The following is a 24606-nucleotide window of genomic DNA, read 5'->3' on the forward strand; positions in this document are numbered from 1 at the left end:
TTTCTTGTTTCCTTTTTTTCTAACTTTGTTTCCATACTTTGCAAAAGGCTGAATAGCTAATTTTGTTGATGTAAGTTCATGAGTTACTGTGATACAGATATGAAAAGAGGCAATTTGTGAATAAGATGTATTAGCACAAAATCTATGCATATCAAAGGAAAAATGAGCACAGCTAATGGGCAAACTGTTCTTTCAAAGGTTAAAAGCAGCTGGTTTTTAGTAATTATGTGCAGTTTAATGAGCTAATCTTTGTTGGCCATTGCTATTGTGCATTCCATACAAGCAGGTTAAAGAATTTATTTTTAATTGGAGCAGAAGTTCAGTACTTTGAATTTAGGAGTGACCTGTCAAAAAAAATTGGGAAAGATTTTAGGTAATCAGTTTCTTCTTTAATAAGAGGGGAAGAGGTCTCCAGGAGGAAAAGCATTTGACCTTGCAAAGGTAAACTAAACTTTTCTTAGTGTTTTCTTACACTGATAATTGGCTGTACTTTCCCCTTTGGCAGAAGATGTTAAAAAAGGCTAAAAAAATCCAATGAACTTACACAGCTTCCTGTGAGTCATTTGTATCTGGAAAGTTGAACTTGTTTTCTTCACTCAGAGACAAGGGAGTTGAACTGTGTGCTTAGGCATATCACAGCTTAGGTGCAGTCCATGTACTTGTTAAAATTGGGAAAGCAAATACCTCCTTCAGCTGTGATACATACAGAGTGGATAGCTGTATGAGATAGATAAGCCTCTGTGCACTTTATGAATGTATGGCTAGAAAAAGGGTGCAAGAGGAAAGCTACAGTGACATTAACCACAAACAACTGCAATAGACTGCTTATCTTTGTGGATTTTTATATCAGCTGTTGGCATCCATTTTACAAATATGGTATTCACTCCAAATTTTTTAAAAATGTGTTTTAGAAGAGAAAGCAATTGTAGGTTGAAAGCAGCACATTCCTGTTTAAATCCTTAGTAGGTGGACTCTAGACAAGCCAGCTGGTTTAGAATTCTAAAACTGGGAATGAAAGGGACATGAAAGCTCACTATCCAGGTTTTCATAAATCCCTACCAAAACCAAGATTTGGGTCTTATTTTATTGTATTTTTAGAGAAGAATGAGAGAATAGGGCATGCTATGCAACAACAGGTGATAGGAGGGCAGAGCTCTGGAGTGAACTGGTAAGAAAGCAGGTTCTGGGGCAGGATTTAAAAGAAGAGTATGCTGGACCAGGCCCTGTGGGAAATACAGAGTGGCAACAATGCTAACTTGGGAGCAGCAGCCCCTTCCTCAGGTCCATTTCTACCAGTGGAAGAGCTGCTGGTAATTTGTCCCACTCACCCAACTTGTTTTTGGCATCACACATGAAAAATCCCTTTGAGAGGACCAAAAAAAAGGGATCCAACTTCTGACCTCAGTATTGCAGTAGTTCCACATCCTTGAAATACTAAGAACTTGTACATTGTATGAGTATGGAGGGTTATTTGTTTTGTTTGTTTGGGGTTTTTTTCCCTAGTAAGTCCCTCAAAAAAATGAGGTTCTCCAGGAAATAAATGAGACTTCTCAAGGCTGTTTAAAATCTAGAATGCCTGAGAGGGCATTTGGGGACATGTTGGGGGCATCTGGTCAACATTTTAACAGATAATCTGCCAAAGGAAAACACAAGTGTTTCTTGATGACAAAATTACAGAGCTATGAAAAAAATCTTCGCATGAGAAGCTGACTAATAAGCTTCATAGTCAAGCAGAAAAATACTAACTGCATCACACAGTTGGTTTTAAATTACTCTGACTTTTTCAGTACAGGGACCTGGGAGTCATTTTGCATAGTTGCAAGACATAGGATCAGTGGTCTTTGACAGCCAAAAGGCAAGTAGAACATTAACGATTCTTAGGGAAAAAATAGATTTAGACTACACAGCAATTCTATGGCATGCCCTAATTTTGAATATTATGGTGCTTCCAGTGCATCTCAGAAACTGTGCAACACAGAGACAGAAACAGGAGAAAGAAAAATTAAAGTAAAAAAGAATGATCAGAAATACAAAGTGGTTTCATCACAAGAGATTATGTAACTCACTTTCCAGGCTGAGAACATCTCAAGGTGAGGAATACTATGTCTGTAAAAGAGTGTAAGATGAATAGGGAGCAAGTAATTGCTGGTTTTATAAAATCAAACCTCATCAACACTCAGTGAAATCAGATTTAAACCAAACAGAAAAGAAACTCTTGTTTACACGAACAATCCCATCAGGGGCATTCTTGCCACAGGATCTGGTAGGAGCAAAGCAAACAGCTTCAAGGGACATGACCTACACAGAGACTTAGCTGCAAAACACCTACATTTGCATGATCCTAATGCAGCCTTTGTGTCAGGAAATTGAGCAGCTGTGATCAATGAAGGACAGGAGTGGGCAGTAGTGAAGATCTTCTAGAAGGATCACTTGCCAGTGTGGGAGACAGGGTGACCACCATGATGATTCTTACATTCTTGCAGCTATTGAAAAACCAAGTTAAGAGCCTTGCCAAATGAACTAAACCCCAGGGAGGTCATATCTAGAAGTGGAGACTGAAACATCTTCATGTGTAGAAAGGACAAGATTCATGATTCCAGAGAAAATGCACCTTTAAATTATTTTTATTACAGTGTAGTGATTTCCTCTGCAGATGAAGGGTGAAAAAGAACTAAGGGTGGTAATAAATGCCTTTCCCACTGTCTTTGGCATTCAGATTGTTTGAGAGCAATGGCACTTCCAACTTCCTGCATAGAAAAACCCCACTTACCCAAACTTGGAAATGTTTCTTCTCACCTGTGAGCTTTTTGAGCTTTCTGCAGCCTGTGTTCAGGCACATCAGCAAGCTCAGGTATTTTCAGAACAAGAGATCTTTACTTCTTCATCCCAGAGGCACATTTTAAACCTGTCCTTCACTCAGCCAGCTGCAGGCTGAGGTCTGCCAGGGCTGGGTTGGACGTGCCCAAGGGTACTTCTTCCTTTTACACTGTCACATCTGTAATACTCAGAGGAAACCTTTCCCAGCAGCAAACGCTTGCCATTTACTCACTCCCGTTCTCCTGCTTAGCTCCAGGATCCAGCAGATCGTAGCGCTCTGAGCCGTGCCAGGCACGGAGCCTGCCCGTGTCTCACTCATGCTACACAGCTGGCAGCTGGGGCCGGCGGCCGCCGCAGGTCAGAGCGGTTCCAGCAGCCCGGCTTCCCCCGGTGCGTTCCGTGCCGTTCCGTGCCGTTCCGTTCCGTTCCGCTCTCGGCACAGCTCCCGCCCGCCCACCCGCGGCTCCCGGCCACAACGCGGCCTCAGAGCGGGCTGAGAGCTGCGCGTTCTCCGGCATGTGGAAGGGCAGTGAGGAAAAATGCATGCAGTCTTACATTAAACCTTCAGGGGACACTAAAAAGCACACTTTGGTCTTCTTTGCATGCACTGACTCCACGGCACTGTACCAGCAGAAATGTTTTCTACTTACCATAGCTAAAATTATTTTGACATTGTTAATAATAATCCATCATTAATGTTTAGGGATTGGCCACTGCAACCAAAGTCACCCTTACTTGAATCAGTTGCACTGTTTAAAAATGCTAGTTATCTTAAAATAATTAACAATTGTATTCAAAGTACAAAATTAAGCCAAACAAAATTATTTATTTTGGCATTAGATTTATATAGAAACTAGCTTCATAAATAAAATAAAAATCGAATGCACTAGAAATGTGCTTCCTCTGTGGGTTAGTGGAAGTAGAAAAGAATGTGTATCATTCTGTGTAAGGAATGAATGAAAAATTTCAGGGTTTAGAAACTGTTCATGCAAAATCTCAGAACCTGAAAATGGAGTCCTATGTCATCAGTGAGCAACTGGAAAAACAGCAACACAAAGGTTATACACTATGAGTTTTTAATCCTGAATAATTTACCTCAAGTTTTGGCAAACTTGAGGTAAATTATCTCCACTTCTTGTTCATTTTAAGATTTTTTTCTCCTTTCAAGGATAAGTGAATATTCTATTTGATTGCATATCTGTTGTATCAGATGATTGCACAGCCTCTTTATCATATAGCCTTTGTTTGCTTACTGCAGCATCACATTATGAGAGTAGCTCATACCAGGCTCTTGACTTTTAGTTTTGAAAGTATAAACTCGAGGCAGATGCATGTCCAGGCCTGCACTGGCTGTGCTGAACCACCACACCCAGGGCAAGGGTCTGAAGTGGTAATGGGATGCAAATTGTCCCAGTTGTAGCCTTGAGATTAACATCCAAGGATTTGTGGATTTCTGCTAACAACTTAATAGGAAACTAAACTGCAAAAAGTAAAAGGATATTTTTAGACCCCCTGTTTCATGTAAGAGATTACAGAGAATTTATTCTGGTTGTGAGTTAGGAAGACTGGGCAGCAAGCAAAGCCTTCTTCTGGCAGGTCTGGTGTGTTTGTAGGGCCAAGGAACTGAGCTGGACATGCCTCCTGCAGCTGGGCAAGGTCCTCACTCAGGGCCACAAACAAGAGTCCCCCATGAGGAGAACAAATGGGTCTTTGAGCTTCCAGCAAATAGTGGACAAGTGAGGATTTCTTCTTCAAGCTCAAGGAGGCAAAAAAAATTATGAGTTCAATCTGGAATATTAATAATTTCCCCAGACTTCTACAAATCTGCTCAGCTTTCATTAATCAAATCAAATCAAATCAAATAAATTTTCAGTTACACCTTTCTCTTCCATGTAGCTGTGTTCCAAACAAAGTCAGTAGGGAAAAAGCCCTGCAAAGGTCAGACTAGTACCTACTTGGGACTCTAGACATGCCTACTAATTTGGGGAAACACAGAAACATTCAGGACTAGGATTTTTGGTAGCTTTACCAGCTCTAAAAGAGCTGAGGCACATTTTTGCAACCCTCTTCTCTCTGTTCATGTACATTAGTAATAACAAATTTGGGGATAATGCTACCAGCTCCTTTAAACTGGCCTGCTTATTTTTAAGTTTGAAGAAACTGTGAAAACATTTATTTTAGAGGGTTTTTTAAGGAATGTTCTTTGTGAAGCATTCAGACTCCTTTCCTTGTGTTTGATTTAAGGTATAAAAAGTTACTTTTTTAATGTTATTTTTAATTTGAGGAAGAAAAGAAAATTTACTTAACTGTACAATAAACATTGAGTTAATTCTCAATTATTGACAAATATACAGGTATGATGGACCATAGAAAAACTTCAAGTATTTTTTAACACCATTGTTCTATACATCTAGTAACATTGCTCCCAGCAACAGTAACCCTGCTGTCAGCTCCAAGACACTTGGTTTCAGCTAAAAATTCCCAAAAGTCATGGCACTACAGTATAAGCAAGCTACTGATGGGTGACTGGGTAGCTGCTATGAAACCATGAGTGTAAATACCCACTATGAAACAAGGAGGTACTAATGGAAGATATGCAGGAAAAGGGAAGAAAGATTGAATTCCCATGGCTGTTTAGCGAATCAGGGGCTCAACATACACATTGTCACAGCAAACTCAATGTGACCCAACTTTGATGAAATATCAGTTCCCAATACCCTACTAAATTAACAGCTATGATTGGCAACTCTCCTGTATTTAATGTGTACTAAGGGTGTGAAATCAGAAGAATTTAGAGTTGGTTGACAACAAACCAAACTTGTTCAAGTACAAAAGAAAGTATGTCCTCTGAGAGTTACTAGATGCAATAGAATAAAAGCTTTATATTCAATTTAAAAATGCTATCAATACAGAACAACATTAATTGACATGCCTTTTATTTTCTCCTTTAAGAAAGGAAGAAAAATTCTGATACAATTTATATAAAACACTGTGCTTGTCCACCCAAAAATATGAATGTGAGGCAAGACACTTTGCAGGAAGGCACCATCACAGGAATCTGCTCTATTATTATCATCTCAGTAGTCTGCCTCCTATTGCTTGCATAACTGACAACTAAGAAACCGTGAATATTTTCATGATAAAGCTGATCAGCTTTGGATTAGCACACTGAAAACCACAGCAACACAATTCTGGCAGACTGTGTATTTTCAGAGTTCACTCCTAACAGCCATGAGAAACCCTCTACAAGGTAAATTTCTGATACAACTAAAAGATTATCCAATTAGTGCATTAATTTTTTTAGAAGATGAGCTTTTCTGAGAGCAATCTTCCTGGTTTATTTTAAGTAGTATTTGGCTCTTTAAGCATCCTTCTCTTCCCACTTCTTCCTCCTCATTTGTGCCATTTGCTGCAAGTCCACTAAATCAATAAGGTCTTTGAGAATTTTCAGCTTGGTAGGCATGTTGTTTTTCAGCTCCAACATAGATTTCAGGAATGCTTTTATGCTATCAACTTCATCACGGTTCTTGCTCCCTTATAGCCCAAACCCCCAAATAAACACAATGCTGGGAGATGAAACTACACAGGTGAGGAGATGAAAATCCCCAAGTGAAGGCAACATGTTCAGGGACAGAGCAGGTGATGCCAACACCAGGAAAAACTCTTCAGTTTTGCCAATGTAGCTCTTCTCTTACAGGTGATAATAACAAAATATTCCATTGATTGGGATCTCTTCTCCATAAACATTGTGGTTTTGTCATGACTTGGAAAAATTGAGAAATAAGGTCAAATATACAGAGCCTAACATTAACAGTCAATATATCATTCAAGGTTTTACCAAAGTTTGTCATGTTTAGCCTTCTGCACTTAAATGTAGCTATTTTCAATACGTGCAGTTTCGTTCAATTATTTTCTTCAGAAATGACTGTCTGTAGAAACCTGTCGTGGGCAAGCAGAGTATCAGCCTAAAAACAGAGTTGGCACCATGAAACACTTTTGAAAAAGTTATGGTTACTTCAGTGTCTGGCTCAGCCTTTCCCCCTCAACACTTTAGTAGTATTCCTGAGATTACAAACCAAGTATAAGGACAATTTCAAGTTCCCAGCATATCACTTTCAGACAAAATAAGGTGAGAGGTTGAGTTCTACAGGTAACTTTTAATGCAAGTCTTGAAATTTTGAGAAGATTCTGATACTGTTCCCTTCTCAATACATGGGATTGCATTTATTTACATGTATTTTTACTTTATGCTATATGTTCATATTACCAGTTACCTTTCTCATTCTTAAACAACAGCACAAATGGTTTACAGTCATGACACCTCACAGTAGCCTTGTTTTTCATTTATGCAAAATTAAAAAAAAATTCAGCATAAATACAATTTTTAAATTTTCTGAGAAGTCAGGATTTTCTCCTCATTTATTAATAGTTGTGTCTGGCAGAGCACACCAAAGGTGCTGATACTCATGACTAATCTAGATGAAATTCAAGTTAGCTGACAGGAGGTAATTTTCTTCAGTTCTTCATTTGACTCTTACTCATCCCAGGTATCTCCATATTTATTTACTTTAACTAAAGAAAACAAAAGAAAAACAAAAGTAGTCATGCGATAGTTTAACTGCCGAAGTTTATCATATACAATGCCAAAAAGTATAATGAAGTGCACTGTCATCTCAAGTGGTGCGTGGGGAGAGAGTCAGTCACAGCACAACAGACACATAATTAAAGCTACTTTTGAATAAATGGGGAGAAGAGTTTGCTAATCACTTTACCTTAATGAATTAATATTCAGTCAGGAGGCCTACTGTGCTAATTCCTGCTCTACAGAATTTGTAATTACTTTAAAACAAATGTAACACGTGAATGAAACAAAGACAATTGGAGGAAACAGGCAAGGAATGTTACAATAAATAATGAGGCCACATAATCTGGTTACATGCACAGTTGGATGTATTTGCGATAGTTAAAAACACATTCAAAGACAAACAAACAGAAATCAGTAATCCCGACTAGGAAACTACTCAGCCATTATTATTTGGTAGCTTCCTTTAGCATAGGATTGAGTCAGAGAGGAAAAAACCCAGGGTAGTGGTCTAATGGCTTTGCTAAGAAGTGTGCCACTGTAACTGAACAACGACCAGAAAGTGAAAATGGGCTCTCTTGAGAGTGAGCTGCAAAGTCCTCTGTAATTGACTGCCATCACTGAAAAGGTTAAGAATGGCTCCATTTGATCCTGTAGGAATGCTGACAGTAGTTGAGCACCCCTTTATAAATTCACTTGCAAGTTAATAATTAAGCTGACTGTTTATCACTAACTATGCAGCAGAACAAGCGGAATGGAGCAAAACACCTGGTCCTTGTCTCTGTGAGCTACTGAGCATAATGCCCTGACAAATCTCTTTGGAGTGACTGATATTGCAGTGAGACACAATGAGAAGCTCTCTCCAAGAGGATTTGATTTCCATTTCTATTACCCACGGCAGCTGAACAGGCTGCACTCATTCCCTGGAAAATGGGCCAGTCTTGATCACTATGCAGATGCACGTATTTGTGCCACTGCAGGGAAGGGAGAAGGCACTGGCAGATGGAAGTTAGGGACTGCTTAAAGCTGCTTTGGTTTCCCTTCTGCCTTTGCAAGGAAGGTTCTATTTGCAAGGGACTCAGAGATAAGAGAATGAACCAAGGGGCAGTGACTCAGAAAGTATGAACAAGCACACAGTAAGTAACATGTCCAGTTTGACACAAGAAGCTAAATCAGATCTTAGTCCACAACATCAGTGTAATCCCTGAACTGCAGATTTAAATGTACTTGCATGTGCAAACCATTCCTGAATTTTTGTATGCCCTCCTTCCTCTTTTTCTCTAAAAAAGTGAAGAGACACTTTAAAAAGTCTCTGTTTACAAATCTCTCACACTACTCAGTTTTATTCTCAAAGCCTAAGTACAGCCTTCAAACACAGAACCCAAAAATATAATAGAAAGAATGCAATATTTGATCAACATTTTATAGAGGTCTTTTACATACCTCAAGTAACTAAAAATAAAGTAAGAAATACACATTCTCATTTCACAGCCACATCTGCCATGGAATATGGCAAGGTTTTCAGAATGCTGCTTAACATTTCTTTCTATGGCTCACAAGTGCCACTTCTAGGCTTTCTACTTGTGGAGAAGTATCTTGAGAAAGAAACATTGTGTAAATCCATGAAGTGTCAGCCAATAGAATTCAAAAGCAATCTGAAACCACAGCTTCAATAATTTTTTCATGTCTGATTTGACACAGTCACATGATAAGAGAAAGCCTTTTATCCTTGAAATAACAGTTAAAAATCATTATAAAAAAATGGCTTAGAATTTTTCTTTCAAGACTGCAGATCTGTCCAAAGATAGATGATCTACAGAAAGTAATTCACAAGCATCAAAGAGACTGACACTCTGTTCCAGAGCTTAGTGTTACTGCTTCAGAACATTTTGCTTCAATACACTCTTCTATACTTATTACCACCCATTATGCCTAACAGGAGACAACAGCTGTTCCTAGAAGTCTTGTTGCAACATGGCTGACAAGACTGGGCAGTGCACACAAACCCAAACAATTCCAGGTGACTGACTAGTCCATCAGTGCGTTCAATGGTAAAACTTTTCCTCCTTAGCTACAATTGTTTTTACAGATGCCACATTAAATTTAAAAAGTTCTAGAGCAAGCAATTGAATATTAATTGCTTATGTGTCTCCTTTTCAAAAAATTGATTGAGTCAAAAAGTTGTCTGAATGGTGTCTTGCTCTTCAGGACATTGCATTCTTATTTTGCTCTGCAGAGTTTTCTTTTTCACTGTGAAAACAAGTCTCAATATTGCTGCCAAATACCGTTTCCTTCCTCTGGGTTTTAATGTAGAAAATGAACCTCTACAAACAATGCCTCTATAGAAATTCCCTAATTCCACATGAAACTATTCATAAAAATAAATACCCTCCCCTTCAAACCATCAGCCATGTGCTCTATTTTGAGAGAACAATGCTATCTAAAACACAAGCCCCCCTCCCACAGCTCTTTGGTATAGCTCTGAGCTCAGAGAATTCTTTATTGAAAGAGGTTGCTCAATATACTCAATGAAGCAAAACTTATGAGCTTTTCAGTGTGGTACCAAGCAATATGGCTGGAGAAAACGAATTACAATTTTCTATGGGATGACCAAAATTTTCGAAAAAATAATTAATCTGAAACAGGAAACTACAAACTGTATCTATCATATATGAGATACCTGAAGACACACTAAATATACATTGCTTAAAAAGTATGCAGAATTAAGCTTTATGCTTGCAGCCATTTTTAACATGATGGCAAATATCTGGATTTCCAAGTATTTGTGTAAATCAGTGTATTACCTTCCTTAGCTGGTTTTTCCTGGGAAAACTTGCTGGGAGTTTCTGCCTTTGGTGGTTGCATTACCTCGTATGTCTGTCTGTGTTTATTCCTCAACTCCTCGTATGTGATGCCTTTTTTTTTACGACTTTCTTCTGGAACTGGAGCAGGTTCTGGACACAAAACAAACAGAAAAATACTAACTATGACATAACACACCAAAATATAGCTTCTAGAATACCAGTTAATTGTTGCTCAATCCCAAGTTAATAGGAGCATGACAGCTGCAATTCTAAATACAACAGTGAATGTGTATGGTCTTCAAGTAGTCCATTCCTTTTATCCTTTTAATTTTACCAAACTTCTTTGAAACACTGGCTGTTAATTATTTTTCTTCATTTTACCATAAGAAATTCTAACAACCATGTGGTAGTTGATGGATAAAATAGCTCTGGTCACTTTATCTAAAATTTACATTTATTGCACATTTGAGATATATATGATTTCAGAAGAGAAATCTAAGTGAAGCTCAAGGGTTTGCATTAAGGCTTTAAATTTTGCTTTCAAAGAATTAGGACAATATGCATCATACGATGCCTGATAAACATTTGATCCTTTTATCTGTATTTATATTGCAGAATCTTTGTTATATAATAAAGGTTTTACCAACTATTGATATTTGTGATGAAATGCAATAACAATTTTCTTGACACATTTATATCTGATATTTTCATATAATTATAACCAAGTTGCATGAAAGGGCTTTTTTAGTGAAATAAAACATTTTTCATAAGTTAAGTTGAAAAAATCCAAACTAATTCAAAGTACAAAACCCTGCATTTGACATGATCTTCCTCCTTTGTGTACCAGAGATACCTGAATTCAGAATCCTGTGTTTTCCCTGCAATAGCTGAGGACAGTTCATACTGGAACTGCATCATACTTGAAAACCATTTTAGTTCTCTGTGAGAAAACCAGACTGCTAGTGGATAGAACAGAATATCCATTCAGTTCCCAGGAGACAAAAATGTTTTTTTCACATTGAGAAAAAGTTTTAGAAGTTTAATGTCACGGAGTTACAGCACTATCAAGTGACAGCCCCACAGATGGTGGAACTGCAACAATCACCTTGGAAGGGCCAGCAGGCAGTGGGAAGGCTGTGGTTTATTCAGTACAGTGAAGGGATGGCATATTCCCCTTTCCTTCAGTCAAAGAGAACTTTCAGTCAGGCTGAGTTTTCTGCAAGTTTAGTTCCACAACAGATTGCACTTTGTAAGTTAATTCAGGATCTTTATTTGCAATTAAAGCAATTTTCAGCTAGAAAACCCTGAATCTAGTTTACAGTTAGAACACAAAATAAAATTTATATTCATCTTCTATGTAAAAACAATTATAATTCTTCCACAGCTCTTTCACTCAAAACCACTATATTTTGCCATGTGTATTTGCATAGGGTGAGAATACCTAGTTTAGTAAGAGCAGTATCTAAAAGAAAGTCTCTAAGTACTAAGACTCACCTTGAACAGAGTAGTCAGTAATTCCTGTAGGTGAAGATTCATTCAGAGAAGCACTGAATGGAATGGGCTCATAACTTGAGAGGGCTCTATCTGTTGAGCTGTAATCATCTGAATAGCTGGAAGAAGGTGGGAATCCAGCACTTGGAGAAGATGACTCAGTAAATGACTGAGAAGGTACGTCTGAAAATTCAGATTTACGACTGGAACGACTGGAAAAGAATAGAACTAAATATTAAATACAAAAATACTGAAGTTAAAAATGGAACTATAACAATACTTGCAATTCAAGAAAATGTTCTTTCATTTTAAATAGTTTAGTTTCCAACTGAATCATCATCTTAAAAAATTTTTGGGATGTTTTGGGTGTTTTCTTTACACTGCAAAAATTTCTCTCTTTCTTTCCCCACAGAATCTTAGCTCATACCTCCAGAACAGGAGAGAAAAGGGACAAAACATATTGAACTTTACAATAACTGAAGTTACAATCCTTTTTCTCAAGGAATCTTCAGACAAAAACACCCCACATCAGACACAAATAGTACACGGTGTGCCCACGTAACTAGTGGTAGTATAAACTACAGTGAATTTTAAAAGCCTTTTAGGAAGAATTTGATATTTAAAACCCTTCATCATTAGAAGGTGCTGTAATTGATCAGGACTGAAGAACAGAAGAAGAACAAACAGCTATCCTAAGAAAATTAAATTATGAAAATTAATCAAGTTGCTGAATTCTGCAAAAATATTAATGAATTTTCTCTTGAGAGAGAAAGATAATATCATATAAAATATTCTGGAAATTGGTGCCAGATATTTTAAAGTGTTCACTATATTCTTAGAATGGCCTTGCAAACCACTACACAACATGTCCCTCTATCAGGAATGCCACCACTAAAATGCCACTAGAATATCTCTAGAGTATTTAATAATTTTTTACTTTTAATTTCTGCTCAGCTGTACTTTTAGTTTCCTATGATAAACACTGTCAATTACTCTTTATTTAATTCTCATAATGAACATACAGAACAAAGCCACTTTATTGCCTCAATTATGCTTTTAAAATACATGCAAACACAGCTTTAAAAAACTACCTAATCTTTTAGCTCTCTACAAGTTTTTAACTCATATTGTATTTTGGTAAATCAAATTACCAAAATACATTAATTAGTAGACATACAATGCTCAGGAAAATGTAATGATTTATGTTGCAAGGGTTAAAAGGGTTAGCATGTATGGATAATAATGCAATTGAAATGAATTTAAATTATTTATTCAACCAAGGAAAAGGAATTTATCACTTAGGAAATAAAACTTTACAGATACAAATGGGCCATTAACAGTAGAAGGAATTTATTGGTGTGGCAGATGATGGTACTTAAACAAGTTCTCATGTAAACACAATTAATAAGCATGACAATTTCATATTAGAAACTGGAGGGGGGTGAAAGGACAAGTCCAACTCCAGTTCAGCTGATTCCATACAGTAAGTGTATGCAGTGGTAATGCCTGAAATTGCGCGATGTCATAAAACCATAAACATTTCAGAACAAAGGTGAATCTTGCAGACAAAATAAAAACTGTCATAAATCTGAATTTATAGTGTATTTAGAATTTAAGCAAATCCTTTATAAACATTTAACAAATCTCAGCACATACACAGGAGGACTACTACTCACTATCCAAACACTATCCTCCCAGTTTTGAATCAAGGGTTTAAGTGACATATTCTGAAAGCAGCTTGCAATTAAATACCAGTTGAAGTAGAAAACATTCTGGAAGAAAACAGGAAATAGTTTTAAGAACCTGATGAGTTTCTCATATGTACAGCATAATGGTGTTACAGATGTAAAGGATTTAAACAAACACCAGTTAAGTTTGACCACCATGTTTCTTCCTGCACTGATATTGTTTACTAAGCTCTTTCCTTTGATAAACACTGAAATCATTTCCACCCTTTTCCTACTTCAATCAAATTAAACTATGGGAAAAAATTCCAGAATGTAACACTATTTTATTTCAGTTAATTTAGTTTACTTTTAAACTAAGGAGACAACTTATGCTGTCACACTTCTCTAAGCAAATTCCACGGGAAACACTCAATTTTACAAGGAATACAGTTTGCTAAGTAAACTGTTTATTTTTCTACTACTCAAAGTGATCAGTTGTATGTAAAGAACTCAAAATATGTATTTTATAGCTTGCCAACTGATACAAATACAGATTTCTGAAAGTGGTAGATTTGAGGTAATGGGGAATGAGGGAAGGTGCAGCTCTGAAGGTGTTGGAAAGCTGCAAAAGTAGTATTGATCTGTTAGTGTTTAAAATACCCTATTCAGAATATGTTTTAAATTTAAAAGATACTTAAACTCTTACTTAGGTGAACTATGTCTCTGAGCTTGTCGCAGAACATCTCCTATTGGGGAATCCTTCAGTTTCTTAAATTTCTCGCTACAGATTGGCAAGTAGGATATCTTTCCAGCCAGGTATCCACACATTCCAGCAACTTTTTAAAAAGAAAAAAAAGATGGGTTTATATGCTGCACTATAATATCCAACATTGTTTTAAAATAATAATTTCAAATAAATAATGTAGTATCTTGAATAAAAGAAAGAAAACCAGTTTATATCTAAACCAAAAACATGCAGTAATCATCTCTGCTTCTTCTGCAGACAAAGGATACAAAACCAAATGCAACAGCTGAAGAGAGACATAAAGCAATGATTTAGACATGGTGTGAGCATCAGATGATTTCAGCTAGTACTTGGTGAGTAAAATGTGGCAAAAAAAATTAAATTGCATTGTTTTTTCCCCAAGAACCAGAAATCACAATTAACTATCAAAGATGATAAACCAATCAGAAATAAATACAGGCAGTACATTCCGCTAATTTAATTCAACAGAACAGTTGGATCCTGAAAAAGCTTTACCAGTATGAAGAGAGGTCTAAATCAACTTAGCAGTAGGCTTATTTTCTCTAAAGGATTCTGTTATTTGACTGCCAGGGGGCAAACAACTGAATTAGCTGAACCCTTGTAATGACTAAGCAAATGGTTTCAATTTAGTGCATGAGCTACTTCCACCTGCTGCAAAGGACCTAAGAATAAATTACCAAGATAGCTCTTTCTGGGCCTAAAACTTATGATTTCCATCAACTGGCTCCTTCAAGTTTTATGAGTGGGTCAATGGTGTATGAAGGATTCCGTGGGATGTAACAGTTTTCTTGTCGACTTCGTAGGAGAAAAAGACTAGTCCCTCCTTTCATGTGCAATGAGTATTTCCTAAATATAAAGATTAAGAGTCTTGATTATCTTTAAGTCAGGAAAGAGTTAATTATCAGTAACGTTAATCCTCTGCAATTCTCAGCTGTAGACTACATTGCCTGGGAACCAATATAAAGGGGATCTTACCCTAGCCTGCTGTACTGATACTGAAATTTTGATTCCTGTTCTAATGTCTTATTTTCAAAAGAAGGATAAAAGTCCTTTTCCAAGGGAATAGAGAAGAACAGCCACAACTATGAGTGATGTTTACAAATAAGGAATGTAAGGGTTGCACTCTTTAGTGGGTTACAAAAACCCAAACACCTCATATACAATAAATATGTGCAAAGAGAAAAATTACAAGCCTAAGAAGAATTCAAACTAAATATTTAGCAAAATAAAACTTAGCAGAAAAGCTGATTACTCTTTTGCATAAATTACAAAGAGAAAGTTTCTTGAGGCCTTCTAGTAAAGAAAAGGGGAAGTATCTCTCTGGAAGATGTTTCACTCAAAGTAATTATTGGCCAAAGTATTTGATTTATTTTATTACAGAGCTAAGAGCCAGATGATCCACATTTTTCAAGTTAGCACAGTAAATTAGATGTTGTTCTTTGCTTCTACATTCACTGTGACAAGATCTTAGAGAAGCTGATTAGATATGGCCAGGTCCCACTGCAGACTAACATGAAGGACACAGAGGCATTGGAATCTTCCCCTGCTGTGTCAAGTCAGAGAGCACCAAGAGCTCTCTTCTGTGTTGAAGGGGATGCTGTCAATGTAGTGAATCAGCCATGACTAACTAGATGTTTCAGTAAATTGCTGAGAGTACCTAGAAAACTACTGACACAAGTACAATAATTCCTACAGGCAGAACATCCTGGCCAGCCCAGCTGTACCTTATTTTTCCCTCTGATTTCAATAAATTAGTTGTATTAAATAAGAAGAATGTGGCCCTTATGTGTAGAAGTGATTGGGGAAATAGCTGTTGTATTATTTATTCAAAATGTTTGTGTTGTACCATTGTTTGGTGTTCAAAGAAAGTAACCAGAATTTAGCATAAACAACTGGAGCCCTAGTCTCACATTCATTTATCTGCTTAAACAACACTTCCTTGACCACAATTCATAGGGTTTACCCTCTTCCCACTGAAGTAAACTGGCTGTATCTGCCAGATTGGCAAGATGGCAACTTCCTGTTTTACTGTCCTGTATTACATTGAAAAGGCTAATTTATTAAGTTAATAATTTATTTTTGCTTATACTTCATCCAAAAATCATTCACATGAAATTGCTTTTTTCCTACAATTGTATATACGTAATGTCCAGGAAAAAAAAAAGTAATTAAACTAGCCTGAATGGGACACGTGAGATCCATGAATAAAGACCTTCAAATTCGGAAGGGAGGGGTGGGTGTGTTCTGGCAATGTAATTTAAAGCAAGGTTGCACAGTATCTATTTACAATATTTTTATCTTAAATGATTATGTTACATTTATCAAGCAATTTTATACAAACCTTATAAACAAGAGCTGTGCAAAATGTGCAGTACAAATTCAGACAGTGAATAAATCACTGAATCATAAAATGGCTTGGGTTGCAAAGGGACCTTAAAGATCATCTAGTTCCCCTGTGGCATGAGCAGGGACGCCCCCCACTAAACCTGATCGTTCAGGGCCTCATCCAACCTGCCCTTGAACACTTCCAAGAATGAAGCATCCACAACTACTCTGGGCAACCTCTCCAGTGCCTCACCACCCTCAGTAAAGGATTTCTTTCTAACATCTAATCTAAATCTCTCCTTTAAGTTTAAAACCAGTGGTCACACTGGGCATTAGGAAAAGGTTCTTCACTGAGAGGGTTGTGAGGCACTGGAGCAGGCTCCCCAGGGAAGCAGACACAGCACCAAGCCTGTTAGGGTTCGAGGAGCATCTGGAAAACACTCTCAGTCACATGGTGTAGTTTGAGGTTCTTCTGTCAGGAGCAGGGAGCTCAGACTCTGGTCCTTATGGGTCCCTGCCAACTTGAGTCACAGTGAATTAGCCAGCCAGCCCCAGGGGAATTACACCTGCACAGCAGAGTCCAGAACATACAGCACAAATACAAGCTGAATTTATATGTAGCTTTTACTTACATGCAACTTTAATAAAAGAGCCAAATCTTGAGGTATCTCTTAGAACACCTGAAAATGAGGATGAAATCAGATATTAAGATATATGATATGTAAGATATGTGTAATCTGGTATCAAGAATTAACTTGAAAAAACTCAACTGCAGTTACGTTTGTAGAAGCAAGTTACTCCTTTACACTTCACATTAAAGAAAATTAAAAAAAACCAACCTAATATCTGAATTCCCCATATAATTAAAAAAAATCTAGGAATTATCTCTTTAATCATGTTTAACTACAGGGTTATTAACACACTAAGAACATATTGTTTCATAAGCAGTGAGATATTGCACTTCTCACACAACATAAAACACATATGAACTTGATTTTAAGTTCAGCTCCTTCTTTATGTTGATGAACTGCAAATCAGAGTTGCTGCAGAGTCTGAGCTGCATCTTTTATTTGCAAGTAGATTGGGCATTATATTATCATAATAACTTTTTTAACAGCAGAAAGATATTTCAACTGAGCAAACTGAAATGAAACTGAAGTATTTTTATACTTACCTTTTCTAATTAAGAAACTAGTACCAAGCATGCTCACTGCAGCCAAAGGGAAAGCTGTGAAGAAGAAAAAAAGCTGCTTAAAATACAATTTTCAATATTTTCAATCACATTTAACAAATATGCAATAAAATGAGAGTTGCTATGCCTTCCAAAGCTCATTTGTGTAAGGAGATATATATAATTAACAAACTGTATATAAATTATCAAATATTGTCAATTCCAGTTAAGACCTACTGCATATTATGCTGTATGAGTTAATGAGTCATCCTGCCTGCATTATACTTCATGGTTCCTAAAATACAAAAGCCACTGTTGGATGGAATAGAGCTCTCCAGACAAGACTCCAGGTCTAGCTACAACTGCTACAGCATCAAGGTGCAGAACTTTAACCTAGAGAGGCATACACAGTTCTGCACAACAGGAGGAAGTTATATACAGGCCAGTGCTTCTAAAAACTGTTGATAATCTAAACTCTTGATGCTTTAACATAAGAATTTTGGAAAAAGTTTGACTCCTACAGAGCTATAAATCAGATTAATTAAAATTAGATATATATAAATCAGATTAATTAAAATTAGGTAATGTTTGATTCACCAGCAAATTAAAAAACAGGGCAGCTTTTCCCGTAGCTTACAGATCAAACTATACAACCTGGGGTTAGGGTCAGAAATGCAGAGAAAAGAACATTCTGGAAGACCATCACTGCCTACCACAACCAGCCTAACAGTTCATGTAAATTTTTATTATATTGAAAGACTTTATGTGGCAAGAAGTATTTGGAGATCGCAAATCCCAGAATGAATGCTTCTTTCAAGCAATGATAATTACTTTATCAGGAAGATTATTGTGCAGCTATTCATAAAGAGCACCAGCACTGCACAAGATACAGGGACAATGAAGTAACAAACACAACAGAAGGCTAAAGTTATTTACATCAAAGATTTAGATATGTCATAAAGAAATTTAATTTCATGCAAGTCTGAAAATGTAGATGTTACAAAAAGGCTCAATGACTTCTAGGAGAGAAATTTTTGCAAGCACTAGATGGTTGAAGTATTTTGATGCACACAATTTGCTAATTAAGCTCATAGTTGAAGACAAATTGTATTTATGGAGAGCAAAGTATTAAAGAATACTTTGCAAATTAACATCTAATTCCCTCAAAAATTCTGACAGGTCTAAACTAGGTAAGGAGTCCAACCAGCATCTATCTCTGGGTAAATGCAACTGGATGTCACTTTTAAGAAGAAATATTGCCTCTTTAGTTCAAAGCAGGATTACAGCAAAACTTCAAAATAAAGAATAAAACCTCCCAACCTATTAGATGTTAAAAATCTGATGCTTTTAGAGATTCCCGACCTAGATTTTCAAAAACTTACTGTTCTAGATTTTCTGAGATATAAAATGACAGCACAGATTTGAAACTAAATTGTAAAAGAAAAACAAAAGCAAACAAAGTCAACAACAACAACAAAACAAAAGCAAACAACACCCCCCCAACAAAACAAGGGGAGAGAGAGTGTGTAAAGAAAAATACGTTCAAAAATTATTACAGAAGATTTCAGTCCAATCCTTAGAAGTTTGAAATTATTTATAGACCTAACAGAAACATTTTAGATATCAAAACCAGGCTATACTAGTATCTGAGCATATAAGTGACCTGAAATAGTAACTAAAAATTAAAAAAAAAAAAAAAGGCTAGATGAAAACTGGATTCATACCTAAAAATCAACATGAATTATTCAACTGTGGGAAAAAAAACCCCAACAAAACAAACTCAATAAATCAGAAACCATCTAATGGGCAAAGAGTACTTTTTCTACTTCAGGAACAAAATAAATCTAGGGAAAATAATGGAAGGCTGATATATCAACAGCACATAAGGATGGTAATATAATGCACTCAAGTCAAAATTATTTGATGGGAAAAAAGTTTTATCAGTATGATTTGATTTTGTTAACGTGATTTTAGTTAGAATTTTTAAGAGTGTAAGAATTTATACAATAATGTGATTACAAACTAGTAACTCCAGTAAATCACATATTAAACTGAATTGTGAAATGACTAGTGGCAGAAGCTGTCAAGAGAAACTATGACAAAAGACAGTTTGTAAGAATGAGTAAAATTTGCTACAGCTTGAAATCTGAATAAACAAACTGAAAACACACAAATTTATAGTAACCTCAGTGAAAAACAAAAGCTGACACAATACAAATTGAGGATTTCAGGGCAGTCACACAAGCACCCTCTTGCAACGGGGAGTTCAAGCAATATGTATTTAATACAGTGAATACAACAGTCTGGTATGTGTATGCACAACAGGGAAACAAAGGAGACCTAGAAAACAGCAATGGACTTTAGGCTCTCCCAGCCAGATAACAGCACAGTACACAACCCCTGAAAAAAAAAATAAATCTGTTACTGCTGTAGCTCCCTGAAGAGAAATGACTCAAGAAACTAACTTAGGGCTTTCAAGTAATACCTACATGTTGTTTCTTCGGTGACTATATAAAGATGCAGAGGGCAATGAGCTACATTGCCAAGCAGCAGAACAGCTCAGGAACAAACAACTCTCTCTCCTCTTTGTCTTCCAAAAGAGAGATTATCAATAAAACACAACCATCCACTAATGGACCTGCCTCCTTCACTTATAAAATTATACAGAAAATGTACATTTTAGCAAATATGCTGAAGACTTCCAAGTATTTGTGTAAAAGCGGATGAGGAGAATGCCAAACCCATGGAGAAAGACAAAACAGAACTCCGAATCACTAATTCAAAATCACAATGCCTTAGGAGCTGTCCCTGAAAGTACTGGCTTCCATGAGAAATTAGAGCCCCAGTGTGCTAAAATTGGCAAATCAGCCGCTAAATTCTTTATCTGTCCTGGTTTTTGCCAGGCCACCTATCAGCATCAGTAACCTACTAGTGTGTGATAAAACAGCAGGTAGCAATCACATCAGAAGGCTTGTTCAAACCTTAAGACCAGGGGTACAAAAATCAAGCATTTTTGTATTGCATTCTGTAACCCTTGAACCTTAGGGTTACAGAAACCATGCACAGACACAGCAATTTTCTCTAAAAGCTGAACAGAGTGACTACTTATATATTGTTCTCTTCACAAGTCTCTATAAAGATGAAAACTAATGGTTATAAGATAAACTATTTTATTCTTGCATGTTAAAGATAACAATAAAAATTGAAAAATGCAGAAATAACACAAAAAAATCCAGTAATATAAACGAGACTCAGTAATTAAATCTATTTTCAGACTTTTAATAACCACATAAACTTAAAATATGAAGATACCATGTTATAAGGCATGCAACTTAGAAATTATGTTGCACCTTTTACACAACTGCTGCAAACTCTTAGTAAATACTACATGGATCAGCATTTGCTGGGACACAGTTCTAGTACACATGAAGCTCGTTAATGCTCTTTTGTGCTATATTGACCCAGGCCCTCTGTAATGCCTCAAGCAATAGCACAAGCTAAGGGTGGAAGGAAAGAAACCAAGTTTACCAGCAAACTGAGCTTACCTCTATACCGAAAACTCTCTTCAGCACATTCCTTGAGGAGTCTTCTTTCTTCCTCCGTTGGAACATAAGGCTTTGGTATTTCCCTCTTTCATTAGTGAAATAAATTAGAAAAGAATGAACAAAACAGTTTGGAGGCATTTTTCAATCAAAAAATTTAATGTCTAACTCTCACACCTTGTAGTTTCTATACTTTCACCCAGTTAAGAAACCAGTGCCTTTTGTCCATAAATATCACATGAAATATATAATTTTAAAAAATCCAGTGCTTCTAAAAATTACATGAGAGAGCAGGAAATACTTTGTGCATAGTCAGATCCCAACTTAGCTCAGTCCTTTTACTTTAAAAAAGCCTGCTTTGGTCCCTCCAACCAGCCTTCCAAATAGCTGACATCTGACAGTGCCTTTTTGAAGTATTTCTCAGGGTTTCAAATACCACAAGGGCGTGTTGTTGGTTCACAGGGATGTAATTCAGCGAGAGCTGAGCAGCTCTTTCCCCAGCGTGTGCGAGGTTCGTGTGGGGGTGCTGACCCTGTCCCACCTGAGAGCTGTGACACTGGGCACACTGCTGGGCACCGCCCACCAGGAGAAGCACAGCTGTGGGAAGGCCACAGGGGAACAGAGAATCACGGAATCAGATGGGTTGGTAATGACTTCTGAGGTCATCTAGGACTGAACACCACCACACTAAGTGCCATGTCCAGTCTTTCCTTAAACACCGCTAGGGACGGTGACTCCAGAACGTCCCCGAGCAGTCCATTCCAATATCTAATGACCCCTCCTGTGAAGAAATTCCATCTAATGTCTAATCTAAATCTCCCCTGGTGCAGCTCTCTTGTCCTGTCGCTGCTTGCCTGGGAGAAGAGGTCGATCCCCACCTGGTTACAACGTCCTTTCAGCCAGTTGTAGATAGACAGTGTAAGGTTGTCCTGAGCCTCCTTTTCTCCAGGATAAACAACCCCAGCTCCCACAGCCACTGCTCCTAAGACTTGTACTCCAGACCCCTCACGAGCTCCGCTGCCCTTCCCTGGACAGGCTCCAGCACTTCAGTGCCCTTCCTGAGCTGAGTGGCCCAAATCTGAACGCAATACTTGAGGTCTGGCCTCACCAGTGCCGAGTAGAGGGGGACGGTGACTTCCCTGGTCCTGCAGGCCACGCTATTCCTGATTCAGGCCAGGATGCCACTGGTACTTGAGCACCTCGGCGGCTCACGCTCAGACACGAACACCTCCTTACCCTCTGCCAGGACCCCCCGCCCGGCCCCCGAGAGGCCTCAAGGGCACCGGCCCAGTGTGGAAAGGCAGGGACGGCCGAGCGGCTGACAGGAATCCCCTTTCCCTGCCCTCCGCCTCGCCGCCCCCAGCCCCGCCAGGTTTCCCCGCGGCAGCGCCGCCGAGCCAGCGCAGTTACCTCGGCCGTGTCGCCGCCGGGGCCGGGGCCGGGCCTGGGGCCGGGTCCCTGCCCGGCCTCCATGGCCACCGTGACCCGGAACTGCGCGCGGCGCACGCAGGGCGCGGTGCGCGTGCGCGCAGGCGGCAGTGTCTGAAGGCGGGCGGGGCGGGTTTGGCTCAGCGGCGTTGCCCGCGCTGGGCACGGGTCGGGCTCCTCACAGCGGGAAGCGAAAGGCTTCTATCTGCCCCTGCCTATCTCCAGCTGTAGGTACGGTACCCACAGGCTTGCTAACCGCCTGCTAAGGATGCGTGGCCAGAATTTCCTGAAAGGAAAGGATCTCTGTTGCCTAAAAAAAGGGTTTTTTTCTGAATCAGGACCAAGCAAGGGTCTGCTAGGCAGCTCTTGAGCTCGGAAGTGGAATTAGTTTGGTGGTTATTATTGTCTTGGAGTGGGAGACTAGGAAGTTGTGTGCTTGATTCTAGCCGATGCCTGCAGCTTTAGCAGGTGCTTGCAGTTTTTGAGAAATAAGGAGAAGTTGAGGGAAAAATGTATGGTGTTGATAGTGCGATGTATGCCTTGGCATTTTCTTGTAAACAAGCAGTACTATGGCTTGAATTCACTATATGCTGATATGCCCGTACTTGCATATGGAATGTACCACTCCCTTTAAGCCTTTCGTAGAGCAAGCCATTGTCTCTTTACCCCGGAGTTTGGCAAAAATTGCTGCTTTCTGATGGCTGTACAAAAAAGGGTCCATGCCTGAAGATAGGAGAAGGAAGGTCCTTGAGATTGAAGGTCTGAATTTGGTAGAGAATGTGAACCATGGGAAGGGCCTAGGGCAAATGGACTAATGAAAACTATAGAGGAGGTTGGATTCTTGAAACAAAATAGGTGGATAGAACCAGAAACTATGTATAGTGGGGTTCTTTTATTCATACCTCTTATCATACAATAAATACATTTCTATTTTATATGCGATTGGAAGTAATTGGTGTAATCAGGCAATCTTTATTTCTGCTTGTCACCTGGGCCCTTGCTAATGAAACATTCTCCAATATATGACCATCCATGATGCACATTATTAGTTGGAAGGCAAAAGATTTTTGCCTCATCAGCTCAAGACAGTTTTGTTTATGGGACTATAGTTCATTTATTAAAACAACTTATTTCATGCTTTTTTCCACTTATCTTTCTATGCAAAGAATACAGTGGGTTTTTAAATCTTTAATTTTTGTGGGGTAGGACATGCTTATGAATTGCACTTCCTCTAAATAAGGAGGTTCAGTGGAGAGGAAATGGCAGTCTCCTTCATTGTAGAAAATAATGACTCTGAGCTGCTGTTTTGCTTCTCTATTGTAAAATTAATAGTTATCCATTCAGTTTTCTCACTTCACTGTCTTCATGTTTCTTATTCTTCTAATGGGGAAAAAAATTAAAATAATCCAGCAAACTGGTGAGTTTACCACCCATTAAAAAATCTTTCCTAGTACAGCCTGCTTGTGAGATACTTAAAAGTTTCACCTGGCTACATGCATCCATTTGTTGGCTTACAGCTTCAGTTGTGGGGCCATATGCAGCATCGATGGTACAGCATATCTACATCCTTGGCACTTCATTCTCTGTACTCAAGACCGGTTTTTGGAGTTCATTCATTGAAAGAAATGTTAACAAGGACACCCTTTCTGACCCTCTGGTCTTTTTTTTACAACTTCCTTTATAATCATGCTATCTTTCATACAACTATGAGAACTTCAGTTTACAGTTGATGATTGCATCACCAAGTCCTTCTGATAAACATAAAATGTTGTTCTCTTGCAAGGCTTAAGGCTAGATATGTAAGCCTTTTCTTGAATACTATTTTCTCTACTTTCTGCTTTAACAGGTGCCATTATGCAATATGCTTATTTTTGTTTATAAATCTATGCACTAGAGTAGTTCTTAAGAGAAAAACTCTCAGGGATCTTGAACTGTTTGTTTTAACAACAGGCACAATGGTGGTTTGACACTTCAGCTGTTTTATAATTGCTGTTCTGTGTTGTTTTAAACACA

The 24606-nt window shown here is 38.1% G+C and overlaps 1 protein-coding gene across 1 annotated transcript; it reads right to left on the reverse strand.

Moving 5' to 3' along the window:
• Positions 1-5736: 5736 nt before the first annotated feature.
• On the reverse strand, positions 5737-22709 carry LOC139592472 (OCIA domain-containing protein 1-like). Its single transcript, XM_071432438.1, has 8 exons — positions 22576-22709; positions 21169-21253; positions 17627-17680; positions 17085-17132; positions 14068-14197; positions 11698-11906; positions 10204-10353; positions 5737-7389 (listed from the first exon to the last, which is right to left on the reverse strand). The coding sequence occupies exons 1-8, from the start codon at positions 22636-22638 to the stop codon at positions 7352-7354; spliced, it is 777 nt and encodes a 258-aa protein (XP_071288539.1). The 5' UTR covers positions 22639-22709; the 3' UTR covers positions 5737-7351.
• Between the last annotated feature and the right edge of the window lie 1897 nt (positions 22710-24606).

The sequence above is a fragment of the Agelaius tricolor genome, unplaced genomic scaffold, assembly GCF_023055355.1.
Source record: "Agelaius tricolor isolate 1412-34295 unplaced genomic scaffold, bAgeTri1.0.p SCAF_8, whole genome shotgun sequence".
NCBI classification, from domain to species: Eukaryota; Metazoa; Chordata; class Aves; order Passeriformes; family Icteridae; genus Agelaius; species Agelaius tricolor.

Excerpts from the sequence above, each read along its gene's own strand:
- LOC139592472 (XM_071432438.1), bottom strand. The coding sequence starts at position 22,638 with ATGGAGGCCGGGCAGGGACCCGGCCCCAGGCCCGGCCCCGGCCCCGGC. Across the intron at positions 17,681-21,168 it reads AGAGAGTTTTCGGTATAGAG|CTTTCCCTTTGGCTGCAGTG; the intron begins GTAAGCTCAGTT and ends TCTTCTTCACAG. Across the intron at positions 10,354-11,697 it reads TACTGACTACTCTGTTCAAG|AACCTGCTCCAGTTCCAGAA; the intron begins GTGAGTCTTAGT and ends TTTTGTGTCCAG.